Source organism: Aedes aegypti, chromosome 1 (genome assembly GCF_002204515.2).
Source record: "Aedes aegypti strain LVP_AGWG chromosome 1, AaegL5.0 Primary Assembly, whole genome shotgun sequence".
NCBI lineage: Eukaryota > Metazoa > Arthropoda > Insecta > Diptera > Culicidae > Aedes > Aedes aegypti.
In genome coordinates, this window is record NC_035107.1 from 28,801,179 (window position 1) to 28,815,454 (window position 14,276).

At 39.5% G+C, this 14,276-nt stretch overlaps 2 protein-coding genes across 2 annotated transcripts in view; one reads left to right on the forward strand and one right to left on the reverse strand.

Moving 5' to 3' along the window:
• LOC5564956 (protein scalloped) overlaps positions 1–14,276 on the forward strand; it is a 619,434-nt gene that overhangs the window by 223,266 nt on the left and 381,892 nt on the right. The gene's annotated exons all lie outside the window — the stretch shown is intronic.
• Positions 9,544–10,774, reverse strand: LOC5570528 (hydroxysteroid dehydrogenase-like protein 2). Its single transcript, XM_001659158.2, has 4 exons — positions 10,616–10,774; positions 10,385–10,548; positions 10,106–10,319; positions 9,544–10,049 (listed from the first exon to the last, which is right to left on the reverse strand). The coding sequence occupies exons 1-4, from the start codon at positions 10,636–10,638 to the stop codon at positions 9,587–9,589; spliced, it is 864 nt and encodes a 287-aa protein (XP_001659208.2). The 5' UTR covers positions 10,639–10,774; the 3' UTR covers positions 9,544–9,586.

The window sequence follows — 14,276 nt, forward strand, 5'->3', positions numbered from 1 at the left end:
TTCCTCCAGAGATTATATCAGGAGAAGGGATTCTATCTAAAGTTCCATCAGGAATCTTATCAGGAATTTCATCAGGAGTCCCAACGGGAATTTGATTAGGAATTCTTCCAGGGCTTTCATCAGGAGTTTCTATAGTGATTCCATCAGGAGTTCGTATAGGGATCTTATCGGGACTTCCTCCAGAGATTTCAACAGGATTTCCTATAGGGTATCTATCAGAAGTTCCTTCCAAGATTCCACCTGGAACTCCTCCAGGGAATATATCAGCAGTTCTTCTAGGGATTCCATCATGAGTTCCTCCTGGGATTCCATTGAGAGTTCCCTTAAAGATTCCACCAGGATTCCTTCAGGGATTCTACCAAGAGTTTCTCTAGAGATTCCAACCGGAGTTCCTCTAAGCCTTTTAACATGAGTTCTTCTAGGGATTTTATCAGTAGTTCCTCCAGAAATTCTTTCTGAAATTTTGCTAGGAATTCCTCATGGGATTCCATTAGGAGTTACTCAAGCGATTTTATCAGGAATTCCTCAAGGGATTCCATTTAAAATTTCTTCCAGGGATTCCATCAAGAGAACTTCAAAAGTTTCTATCAAAAGTTCTTGTAAGGATTCAAACAGGAATTAAGAGATTCCATCATGAGCTCCATCAAAAGTTCCTCCAAGAATTTTATCAGAAGATCCTTCAGGGTTTCCACCATGAGTCCCACTAAAGATTCCATCGGAATCCATCCATTTCTCTAGGGATTCCATTAAAAGTTATTCAGGGGATTTCATCAAAAGTTCTCCAAAAGATTCCATCAGGAATATTATCAGGATATCATCAGGAGTTCCTTCAGGGATTTCACCTGAAAGAGCAGGGATTTTATTAGGAGTTCCTTCAGGAATCTTATCAGGAATCCCTACAGGGATACCATCAGGAGTTCCAACGGGAATCTGATCAGAAATTCTTCCAGGGATTTCATCAGGAGCTTCTATAGGGATACCGCCAGAAGTTCCACTAGAGATTCCATCAGAAGTTCCTTAAGAGATTCCACCTGGAATTTACTATAGAGATTGTTTTAGGAATTCCTCAAGAAATTGCATCAGGATTACTTTTGGGGATTTCAACAGGAGTTCCTCCAGAGATTCCATCAGAAGTTCCTTCAGGAATTTTATCGGGAATTCCTCCAGCGATTTCAACAGGATTTTTTTATAGGGTTTCTATCAGAAATACCTCTAGAGATTTCATCTGAAGTTTTTTCAGAGATACCACCTGGAATTCTTTCAGGGATTACATCAGGAGTTTTTCCAAATATTACTTCAGGAGTTCTTTTAGGGATTCCATCAGGAGTTCCTCCAGGGATTCCATTGAGAGTTCCTTTAGAGATTCCACCTGGAATTCCTCCAGGGATTCTACCAAGAGTTTCTCTAGGGATTCCAACCGGAATTTCTTTAAGCCTTTTAACACTGGGGATTTCATCAGCAGTTCCTCCAGGAATTCTTTCCGAAATTACGAGTTACTCAATGGATTATTTCAGGGATTCCTCAAGGGAGGCCATTTAAAAGTTCTTTCAGGGATTTCATCAAAAAAAAAACTTCAAATGATTCCATATTGTAAGGATTTAATCAGGATTTCCTTCTGAGATTCCATCAGAAACTTTATCAAAAGATCCTCCAAGGATTCCATCAGGAGATCCTACAGAGATTCCATCAGTAGTTCCTCTAAGGACCAGGTGTTATTCTAGAGATTTAATCACGAGTTCGTTCAAGAATTCCATCAGGAGCAGGTGCTCCTGAAGTTTCTATCATAAATTCCACGAAAGGTTCAGAATTCAAAAAGGTTATTATATAAAGAAGCTCCTTCAGGGTTTCCATCTGGCGTCCTTCTAGGGATTCCATCGAAAGTTTCTCTAGGGATTCCATTGAGAGTACTTCAGAGGATTTCGTCAGAAGTTCTCTTTGGGATTCCATCAAGAGTCCCTTCAGGGATTCTATTTGCATTTCCTTCAGGGATTCGATCAGGATTTCCTTCAGGAATCTTATCAGGAGTTCCTCCAGGAATTCCATAAGGAGTTCCATCAGGAATGCTATCTGGAATTTTTGTAGGGATTCCATTATGAGCTCCTCTAGAGCTTCCATCAGAAGTTCCATTATAGATTCTACGTGGAACTCCTCCAGAAATTACATCAGGAATTCCTCTAGGGATTCCATTAGGAGTTTCTTTAGAGATTCCACCTGGAATTCCTCCAGAGATTCTACCAAGAGTTTCTCTAGGAATTTCAACAGAAGTTTATCAAGGGATACAACCACAATTTCCCATAAAAATTTCACCAGTAATTCGTTCAGAGACTTCACCAGTATTTTCTAGATTTATTTCACCAGTAATTTTCCGACAGAGAAGGTATCTAAGAAATTTCACCAGGAGTTCTTCCAGGGTTAACACTGATAATTTCGCCAGGGTTGGGCCAGATTTCCACCAGAAGTTGCGCCGCAAAAACATACCAGAGTTTTGTCAGAAGTTTCATGAAAAAAAACTTCAAAGATTTTACCAGGATTTCCCATCTGAGAAATCATTCAGGGTTATTAATTTCAAGGAGTCCACCATTAATTTCCGGAAAAAGCACCAACATTTCCACAAGGATTCAACTAGAAAATCTTACTTGGTCTACTCAAGATATTCCATCAGAAAGCTTCTACAAAATTACAAAAGATAATTCTCCAGGGATGCCACTGCTATTTCCTCAGAGGTTTAAACAAAGCATTTCTCTTGATGTCGCTAGGTTGGATTCCTCAGGTAACACCTGGAAGAATTTCTAAGAGATTCTCGAAAGAAATTCCTGATGAAATCCCAGAAGGAATGTCTTATATAATCCATTCAGGGATATTAGCAGGAATCACTGGAAAAATTTCTAATAGATTTTATCGAAGATTCCCTACAATAATCCCCGGAGGATTAACTGGAGGAATCTCCTGAAGAATCCCGTGAGGGATGATTTGGTGAATTATTTTGCAGTATTTCTTGTGAGATCCCTAAAGAAATTCCTTGATAAATCCTTGGAGAAAATTTGAGTAGAATCTTTCTTTTTTTTTGAGTAGAAAATTTCTGCAGGTATTTCCGTAGGAATTTCTGAAGAAATTTCTAGAGAAAATTATGTAGGAATCCCTGAAGCAATCCCTGCAAGAATGCTTCAATTATTTTCTGAAGAATTTTCCAGAAAAATCTGTGGAGGAATTCATAGGGAAATTACTAGAACAATCACTGGAAGATTTTCGATAGGAAGAACTCATGATGGAAATTATTGGATATTTTCGATAGAATCCCCACATTTCTTGGGTGGGATTCCTTGTCCAGTCTCTTTTGGCATAAAAAGAAAATAAATCATGAAAGAATCTGTAAAGGAATTTCTTAAGTTATTGCTGGAGGAAATGTCTGGAGAATTTTTTATGGTGGATTTTATAAAGAATTAGATTCACTGTAGAAAAATTACTAGAGAAAAAATCGCTGAAAGAAATTTCTGTTGGAATTTGAAGAGGTAGCGTAGAAGCAAGCCCTAAAAAAAGCCACCAAAAAAGTACTAATGAAATTCCTGGGGGAATCTCTGGTGATGAATTTCTGGAGGAACCCCTGGAGAAGTTTCTGAATGAATTCGTGCTATGATTCCAGAAGTAATACTTGATGGTATTCTTGAAACTAACTCCTAAAGGAATTCCTGAATGAATCTTTGAAGAAACCGCTTGAGGAATTCTTGGAGGCAACCTTGGAGTAAGCCCTGAAGAATTACTGAAGAAATTACTTAAGGATTTTTTGGATTGATCTTTAAAGAAATAGGTGCAAAAATTCTGAATAATTTGTAGTGGAACCTTTGAAGGAATCTCTGGATGAATGCCTGGTTGAATTCTTGAAGGTATACATGAAGGATTTTCCCCGGAGGAATTTCATTATGAATCTGTGGATAAATTATTGGTACAATTCCTAGTCGAACCCCAGGAAGAATTTCATGGGGAATTCCTAGTATAACCCACAGATGGCTATAGGGTTCTAAAGAAAAGCTCTAAAATAAAATGACTAAAGCAAATGACTGACAGATAATACATCAAAAACCTCAATTTACGAAGTCTTTTTTTACGCTACCTCAATTTAAGTCACTTTTTTTACGCAGTGCGTAAATTGAGTTTAGACAATAATGTGGGAAATTATTGACCTCCGGTTGGGGAACACCGTTGGAAACCCATGTAATATGGGTATTTTCGGACAGCCACGACGAGGGGATGACGAAAATTTCAGTCTGACGCCATCTTGGAATCCAAGATGGCGTCCTCTGGTTTGGAAAAATCGTTGGAAACTCATGATACATCAGTATTTTCGGAACGGGCACGCCGAAGGGATGACGAAAATTGATGTCCGACGCCATGTTGGAATCCAAGATGGCGACCTCTGGTTTGGAAAAATCGTTGGAAACTGATGCATTATGGGTAATTTCGGAACGGCCACAACGAAGGGATGACGAAATCGTTGGAAACTCATGCAACATGGGTATTTTTGGAACGGACACAACAAGGGGATGACGAATAACGATGGATGGTTAGGGGCCTATGGAATATTTGAAAACTAACCTCTTATCGCTCATTACGGTCGTAGATCCCAAGGCCTACATTGAATGAAGTCCTTGGAGGTCGTAGGACATCCGCACAAATTATTACAATACACCGTTTACTCACATGGATGGTTAGGGGCCTGGGAAGTATTTGAAAACTAACCTCTAATCTCTTATTATTTACTCACATGGATGGTTAAGGGCCTGTGCCATATCAATAGAACATCAAAGGATCGCTAAATATGCCAGTACATTGCAGGTATATATTCCAGGAAGTTTTTGGATGAACTAGGACATCTGTTGTACTCACTTGATTACCAAAACTTGGATCTGACAATACAAACGCTTCTTTAAATATAACAATCTTCTAGGGTCCAGTATTGAGAGACATTCTTCTACATAGAAATGGTAAATTGATCTCCGTTAACTCATGTTGAAATATATGCCCAAACTCCAAAGAGTTCTTGGAAGACCTCTACTTGCACACATTCTAGCCTGATTAAGAACCCAATGTATTAATAATATGTTAATGATACAAAAAGAGCACATTTTTTCTAAATAATATAAATTAATTTCATACAAGTAGACTCCAAACGGCAAAACCTCGTTTTACGAACTAAGCTCCCTCGTTTTACGCACTGATTCAATTTACGCACCCCCGATCTAGTTCGTAAATTGAGGTTACAGTGTAGATAATCTCTGGAATGAGCCAATATGCGTAACATTCCATTATCCTTAATATATTTACTTGCGATGCAACTTTGTCTCGCCCGGAACTTCTCTCTAACTTGACAAATACAACATCTTTTCTATTACCACTGTGTAGATGCAGAGGTATATTCCCCCACGGTGCCCCGATAGACCGTTATTATGCAAAAAAATTGTCCATCAAATCTGAGCACAGGGCTCGATTTCTGAGGTCATTCTGCACCTCTGGGCCAATTTTTAAAAAAATCCCTAGGAGGAATCTCGAGAAATCTTGATTTGAAGTTTTTGACTTAAAAATTCAATATAATCCTTAATAAAATTTTGCATTAGCACTGAAAAAACCTACAAAAACGCTCAAAAAGTTGGCCAAACTGTTCTCAACTAGCATATAAATGTTATAATTAGAAATATTCAAAACTGACTTAACATACCAGAGTGGCTTAAGTATGTTTTTACATGGCTTAATCCAGTTAGCTTAGTTAAATAGAATGAAATCTAAGCAATAAATTCTTATATACAATTGATATTACGTTCGATAAACGTGAAACATTCAATGCTGAATTTACAGCTAATTTACAGCTTATTTTTCGACTTTCACACTAAGTGACCAGCCCACCAAAGTCTGCCGTATTTATTTTGCTTAAAAAAAATTGTTTCTACTATTTACTACTTAATACTCTTGATGTTTACGTCTAGTTTTTGGCCGAGTTCTGACCTCACCATTCTGTGTAAAAATATCCTTTTCAATACTCCAGCCACAACAGGATTATAACTACACGGGAAACATGATTGTCATATGTCACAAGTGTTCGAAAATTAACAAAGTCTTTCACAACTTCAAACAAATCCTCAATGAGTATTTAATACTTTAGATCAGCATCACCAGGAATTCCACTCTATATACCTGCAACAATCTTCGTTTTATTTTTTTCGGAATTCATCGTCAATCTGTATATTGATTTCTAGATCACGATCGACTCAGTAACGAAATTCTAGCTGCTGCAGGTAATATCAAAGGCTTAAAAATAAAACATAAAGCTGATAGGCTGGCAAATACAATGAAATGTAAGAATTGTAGACGAGGAGCCTATTTTTTTTGGAAAATTACATGGAATGGAAGGAGATGAGTTTCAGAATTTACTGTTCAATATTGCGTTTTGTCGCATATACTCCTTGATTTTGCAGACGATGACTTTATTGAAATCGTCCGCAGTGCAGTAAAGCAGAGTTTCACTATTTTAAAGGTAGACAACTAGTCTCCGTCGCGTCTCTCGTGAACTAGGATAAGCTTGTCATATCATGTACTCTACCCAAACGTATATGGTTGCATGTAGACAAAGAAGGAAGTTCAGATTGGTTGGTGCTGAAGCAGTGCTTGATGGAGATGTACAGTTGTGTTCAGAATAATAGTAGTATAAGCCGATTTCCATACAAAATGCTCAAATTTGGCATTCTGTTATATTCTTTCCATAGGAGCAATCGGCATAAAATTTTGGCAGTAAACTACAAATATAGTCAATTTCATTATCACATAATTTGTTAATTTTCACACTACCGGTTTAAAAGTTAAGCACCAGGCGAAATCGTTCAAAATAATAGTAGTTTTCATTATTTATATATCTGCTGTATTTTGAGTTTTTGAATTTTTCTAAATTTAAAGCCGATTGCTCATAGGGAAACAAAGCAACAGCATGCCAAAGTTGAGTATTTTGTATGAAAATCGGCTTTCACTACTATTATTCTGAACACACTTATGACGTATGATAATAATGATATAATAATGATAACACACGTGTACTAGCTGTGAATATCTCCTTTTATGGATTATGTAACCAGCTTAGGGGCCAACTTGCAAGGGGAAATAACATTTCTACACTGTTGCTTGATAAAGGCTTATCTGATTTCATAGATCAATTATTTCGTTAACAACTTCGGCAAAACACATCGCGACCCTTTATCGCAGAACACTGAAAAGTGTTTCGAAAACTAAATCAGTTTTCAATAAAAATGCAAACAGAACAACAGCACATTTATTTGAGAACAGGAGCGAAAACTATTGTGTGAATAAAATAGGCGAACTTCAGTGAGCTGGTCATTTGGTGAGAATGCCGGAAGAAAAAGTGACATCATTCAGGTGAAGGTCAGCGGCCCCTTGAAAAACATTCGTGTATGTTCATGTGTATTGTACCAAATCATTCCATATTTGAAACAAATGATTGATACTAGCTCTAAATCGACTATACAAGTATAAAAACTATAGAAATCTATGAAAAAAAAAATCTTAAGCCACTCAGGTAAGGTTAGTTAGTTGTTAATGTCTAATTATAACAACGGTAACAATTTTATACTAGTTGAAAATAGTTTGGCCAACTTTTTGAGCGTTTTTGTAGGTTTTTTCAGTGCTATTGCAAAATTTTAATGAGGATTATATTGAAATTTTAAATCTATAACTTCAAATCAAGATTTCTCGAGATTCCTCCTAGGGATTTTTTTAAAAATTGGTCCAGAGGTGCAAAATAACCTCAGAAATCGAGCCCTGTGCTCAGAATTGATGGACAATTTTTTTGCATAATAACGGTCTGTCGGGGCACCGTGTCCCCAAGTAACACGCGAAACATCTTTCAAAGAGGTGCATTCTAAAAATGGTTTCAGATCAATATATCAATAAAAGCTTCTGTAACTTACCTAGTTCTATTTCCGTATCATATTAATATCAAAAGCTCATATAGTTTCATTATCGTTCCAATAAACTTGCATTTTACCCCTTGTTTGACGTTTAAGTTTATCGAAACTAAGAGATTTGCTGCAAATGTTCTCTGCAAACAGCAATGAAGTCAAGTTTATCAAAATGTATTCAGTAACTTCACACACAAACTCTTGCGACTTCTCCCTAAATGCCTATTTTAATGTTATGTTTCAAATTACTTTCAATTAAAGCATCTGCAACTTGAGTTAATTGCATTCAAGTTTCGTTTCAATGTTGCACTTAACTACGTGTTTGACAGATAGAAGTTTGTTTGTTTCAATCCAGTTGCAATATAGTTAAGTTTTACATTACGCACCATGAAACTTGAAAAACATGTTCTAGCAACAGTTTGTCTGTTTCAATGGTGTTTCTCATATGTTGCGCGAAAAAGTTTTTGCAACAAACTGTGCTGCTTGGGTCGGTCTCTGGTTGTCTAGCTAACAATTACCTGTACGAAAAGATCCTCGACCGACGAAGTTCGAACTCACGACTCTCAGCTAAGTGTAACTGAGTAGCTGCGCATTTACCGCTTTATTTATCTGGCCCCATCGAGTCATTCACTATAATTTAAGGAAATGAATGGCTTAAATTTGGATCTAATCGATGACTGAAATCTTTAGTGGAGTTGCACTAATTAAATTATTCCCAACAATCCGTTTTTTTTCTAGGAAACATTGCTTTAATTCTTCGACTTGGCCCCCAAAAATTCATACAACCACATTTTCGTCATAAATTCGAAACGCACCCAAATGCCAACGTGTTCGCCCATTTCCTGGAAGGCCGTTTCATTTCATTAGATGCGTCAAATTTTGGTGCTCTTCTTCACGATTTTCAATGTTCCCAATTTGAACGTAGCTAAAACACTGCTCGCACGCAACTTTGTTCGTTTGAAAAGGGTTTCGCTCTTCCCCATTCCGCAGCGAATTCCGGCGAATGAAACCGACATCATAAATTATTGAGTTGTGGAATGGAACAGAGACGGGGTTGGAAATTTAGCGAAGCCTTATTCTTTTACCCAAACCTTAATTATGAATTGCGATCGCACTACCAGCTAAGTTTTGGTAGAGTAGCAGAAAGGAATACAAAAAAAAAATGCAAATTTAATAATGCCGATCTGTTGAACCTGATCATCCTCAATTTGAGCTCGGTTCTGAAACACAAAATCATCGAAAAGACAAAGAGGTCGAGAAAAAAAAGTGAGGTTAAGCAAAACACGCATCCGAGCAGGCCATGATCAGGTTCTGTAAAATTTCAAGAATGAAGATGCTCTCCGACGATCGTCGAAACCAAAACAAGAATGGAGCGACGAAACGAAGTCAGCAAAAATATTTCTTGCCGTTTCAGCTGGTCGGACATTCCGTTCCCAGCGGATGTTTTGAATTTTCCAAACTGTGGCACAAGATTAATACGATCGATTTTAATACGGGCGGCGAGGACGACGCGACCGAGCGGCGTCGCGGTTTCTCACGGCATCAAAGTAGGCCTTGTTCGGACGAAATTAATAAAAAGGCGAAAACCTCGCTTTTGAAATTCAAAATGGATTCCAATGTTTTCGAATGTTTCACAGTTTCGATCGATTGGGATCGACGAAGCCGCAGAGGCGAATGTTCCGCTCGTTTCCGGGCACGCAGGAGTACTCGCCGAAATCGGTGATGCCTTCCGCCTGGAGGAGATCTTCGTCGATGAAGAAGTTTCCGGTGCAGGTGCGAGGATCTTTGCAGAGAATGGCATAGGCGGCGTCGGCCATGATCTCCGGTTTCCGGGACACGGCCTCGGCTCCATCACCGTGGATCATGTCCACGGCTGCGGTGTGGACCAGTTTGGCCGGCCAGAGCGCATTAGCCGCGATGTTATCTTTCCGGAACTCCTCGGCCATCCCCAGGATGCACATGGACATGCCGTACTTGGCGATCGTGTAGGCTAGGTTGCGGGCGAACCATTCCGGGTTCAGAGTTAACGGCGGTGACAGGTTCAAGATGTGACCGTGGGAGCTTTTCTTCAGATACGGGATGCATTCCTTTGAGCTACAATAAAGAAGATCATTGATAAAGGTTCCAGGACATGAGACAAGATCACCTACACCAGGAACGTTCCCCGCGTATTGATGTTATTCATCAAATCGTAGCGCTTCATATCGGTCCGTTCCGTCGGGGTCAACGAAATGGCGCTGGCATTATTAACCAGGATGTCGATCCCGCCAAATTTGTCCACCGCCTGCTTGATGGCGGCCCGAACGGCGACCTCATCGCGGACATCAACCACGCAAGCAAGCGCCTTACCGCCGGCGGCTTCAACTACAAAGGGAAAAAACGATCATCATCGATCTTGCGTCCGTGCGTTGTCAAAATCCGATGCTTACTTTCGGCTGCCGCCGTGAAGATCGTTCCCCGCAGCTTCGGGTGCGGTTCGGCAGTTTTCGCCGCGATCACCACATTGGCTCCGTCTCGGGCCGCCTTCAGCGCGATCGCCTTGCCGATCCCCCGAGATGCTCCGGTGATGAAGACCGTTTTGCCGGCTAGTTTGCTATTATTTATTGGAAGAGAGGCTAATTTGCGATGCTGATGATCGTGCTGAACCGTGAATGACTCACCCCGTATTCCTGATGCCCATCATTCGGAATAAAATTAATTCAGATGAAATTGGTCACGCAATCGAAAACACCTTCGCGCAGCTCGGTTCACTCTCGCAGACTGATTCGGCTGCGGTTCTCCCTCTCTCTCTCTTCCCTCCGGCCGAAGCTTGTTTGTGTACGCAGCTTTGTACACAATCAGTTATCGGCCTCAGTTGCGCTTATCTTCGCTTCGCGGGTGGACTGATTACAACGCTCAAGCGACCATGGCACAGTGCTGCCAAATTCGGAACCATTGGGGACTGCCAGGCTAACTAGATTGAGCGATTAGCGCAGCATGCTGATCGACGCTTCGCAGTTGGTGGTCTGAGCAGGCTTCGGTTTCTTCTAGGAAGTTGTCTATTCCAAGGTCTCGGTTGTTTCGATTCCAAGAACAGAGCGCGTCACGTTATCCACATTCTCCCCACACTGGGACCCTGTGGCCCGAACTGCTCCAAACAGGAAACGGGTCCAGCAGCTGTTTTGTTCAAGTTGCACAGCCTCCTTCGCTTCGTGCTCCCTTCCTACCGTGCAGGCACAATTATCATCTCTCCGGACGGAGTCCGAACTGGACCACCGTCATCTTCGCCGAGCGTCATATACGTTGCGCTTTTGTCCCTTCGGGAGGTGCAGAACAATTACGTACTAAATTTAGTTCTCCGTCGTTCCATCTGTGCACATGGCGAAGTGCCCATCGTTCATCTTTTTGTCACCCCCCTCGAGCGATCCGGCGACGACCCCCTTCTTCCACGCTTATCTTATGCATATAGCCGCGGCGGCGTGATACACATCTTTTCTTCGGAAACCGGAGCAACTTCATGGAGCTACCTGCATGGATGTCCCTTTTGTTTCGCGTTTCGCTTTCGAACAGCTCCTTCGCCTTTTCGCCTTATTTGCATAATTACGTGGGAAATTTTTTTTTTCTTATATTTCTTCGTGCGTTCCAACCCGGGGCAGCAGGCTGTGAAAATCAATTACACGCAGCCTACTACAACCTAGATCGATATCTTCGGTGACCGAAAGAGGAAAAATCAAGATGCCCCGCCGCGAATGTGGCTGGAGGTGCATTAATTAAATCCAGTTCGATAATTAATTTGATTGGAAATCAGTTAGCGGGGGGCGATGATCTAGGCTAGCGATGGAGTTGCTCTAATGCTTCGGATGAGTAATGAAGCATGCCAGTGGTTGACCAAGTTTTCGGAGTTTGAGTTGGACAAAACGATTAAAACGACGTAATAGGAGCATAGTTTTTGAATGACACGAGCATTTGTTTTGTTTTTGGCACAATTTGATTTATGGTTTCGAAAGATTTTGTGACAGGCAAAACGATATGAAATTAGTATGTGAAAATGCTTGTATCGTGCGGGTGGGAACAACATACAGAATTTTAAAGTTAATAGTGATTCTACGGATGCCCATCTTACGATGAAGAATCGTCCAACCTTAACAATCTGTTCTAACTTTATACATATCTTATTTCATCTACATTTTACGACAAGGATTTAGGATCCTATTCTGTTTATAATTGCTTCGTTCAGCTTTCCGGTGTAGACATTTACACCCCATAGACTCAGCGTGTATCAAACGCTTGAGTTTAGGCTAGAACACATGTTTACTCAATTTTAAAATGTTTCTCGATTGTGGAAGTCCAATTTTTTATTCTATCTTCTCTGATATTTTGTCCCACCCCTTGCTTTAAACTCAAATTTTGAGTGTATTTTGTTTGCCGTGTCTCTTCCGAAATGTCAGATAGGAACAACCCCAGTGCTAAAAAGAAAACCTCTGTGACTTATGTGACTCTGTCAAACATGATCGAAAGTGTCAAGTTTTAAATTTGGACACATTCATTTTTAAATAAATTTTAAATATGCTATAGTCGTTATTTGAGTGTGGAAATTTGCCAAAAGAGTAGCAGGAACATGCTCTATTGTGTTATTTATTAAAAAAAAGTTTTTATCACAAATTTTAAAACCCTTTTCATGACCAGTATTTTAATTAGGATATTACATATTACGCTAGTTAATATACACAATTTGACATTTGATTTGCTTGGCTTCAGTTGCCTTCGTCTTTGCAAGTCTCGTGTTTTTATAGTGTCCTTATTTAATGAGAGATGAGAATACATTTATTATTCGCGGGCATCCTACTTCATAAGCTTTAGAAGGTTTGTCTCAGAGAAACTTGAACAAATTTTTCAGCAGACGCTTGTGAAAACTTCGTCAAAAACGATTTTTAAAGCACGGAGAAGCTTGTCACAGAAGCTTTGAAAAACTTTTCTCAAGAGCTTGGGAATGTTTTCCTGAAGCTTGGTAAAACTTTACTCAAAAACTAAGGAAAGCATCTTATAGTAGAAGCTTGGGAAAGCTCCTCTTAGCATTTTGATAAAAGCGTCTCTTAGAAGCTTGAGAAAGCTTCTCTTAGAAACTTGGGCAAGCTTCTCTTAGAAGTCCAGGAAGGTTCTCTTAGAAGCTTTGGAAAGCTTTAGAAAGCTTCTCGTAGAAGCTTGGGAAAGCTTCTCCTAGAAGCTTAGGAAAGCTTATCTTAGAAGCTTCCTTAGAAACTTAGGTAGCTTCTCTTAGAAAGCTTTGAAAAGTTTTTTTTAGAAGTTTGGGAAAGCTTCAGTTTATCTCGGGCTTCGAAGCTTGGAAAAACTACTGTGTCTTACGTTTCGTTCATTAAGTTATTCCATTGATTATCTAGAGAATCAGAATCTAGATATAATACCTCTTCGCAGCACGATTAAATTATCTAAAATCTAGATAATCAAAACATCGCATCTGGTGACTCTCGATTTAACCTTCAACCATAGCATTTCCATTTTTTGTGTTCCACATCAGGAATGTTTTGTTCGTTTTAAATATAGAAAATAATAAATGAATTCCGAAAATATCACAACTATGCGACCCCATACCCGTCGAGTTCCATGTGCAGCAGCACGTTACGCACGCATCCATCCAGCCATATGTAGGAGCTCAACGGCCACAATCTGCTGTTGTTGGGAAACGCTCTTCTAGGTACCAATACGATTCGTTCAACATTCCAAACTGTCTCCTTCCCAGTCAATTGTGTTGTGAGGCAATGCAGTGGGGGCATTGTCATGATTCGTTCAGTCTTTTTTTTCGGTGGATTCCGTGGAAAAACATACGTACTGGGGATCTGTATCCGAATAGCGATAGGTATCAAAATGCTGACATAATTATGTAGAATTTGGGTTATGAGTTAAAACTGATAGAACAACTATGCTATTTGGAATAATCTCTTTTTTTATTTTCTGGAGAGATGAAATGGACCGATGCACGAGTTCACTATTTGTTTACGTAACCATAGGAACAAGTGAAATCGGCACTAGACCAATGCACGAGTTCACTAACACAGCGTAATAAAAAATAAATGTTTGCGTGTCTCAAGGATCAAATTATGTGTCTCTAGTAGATTTCCAGCACGCCACCATTTTTAGCTACAGGTGGCCTAAGTTGGATAAAAAAAACACTGGTTCATCTCATGTTTATTTATTTATTTATTTATTCGGATATAATTTAGTTGGAATTGCAAGATAAAATTTATAATCAATCGATTTTTTCAACATATTTTCAGTCTCCGCACAAAACTCTTCGTTTCTTTTATATGGAAAAATACAATACTT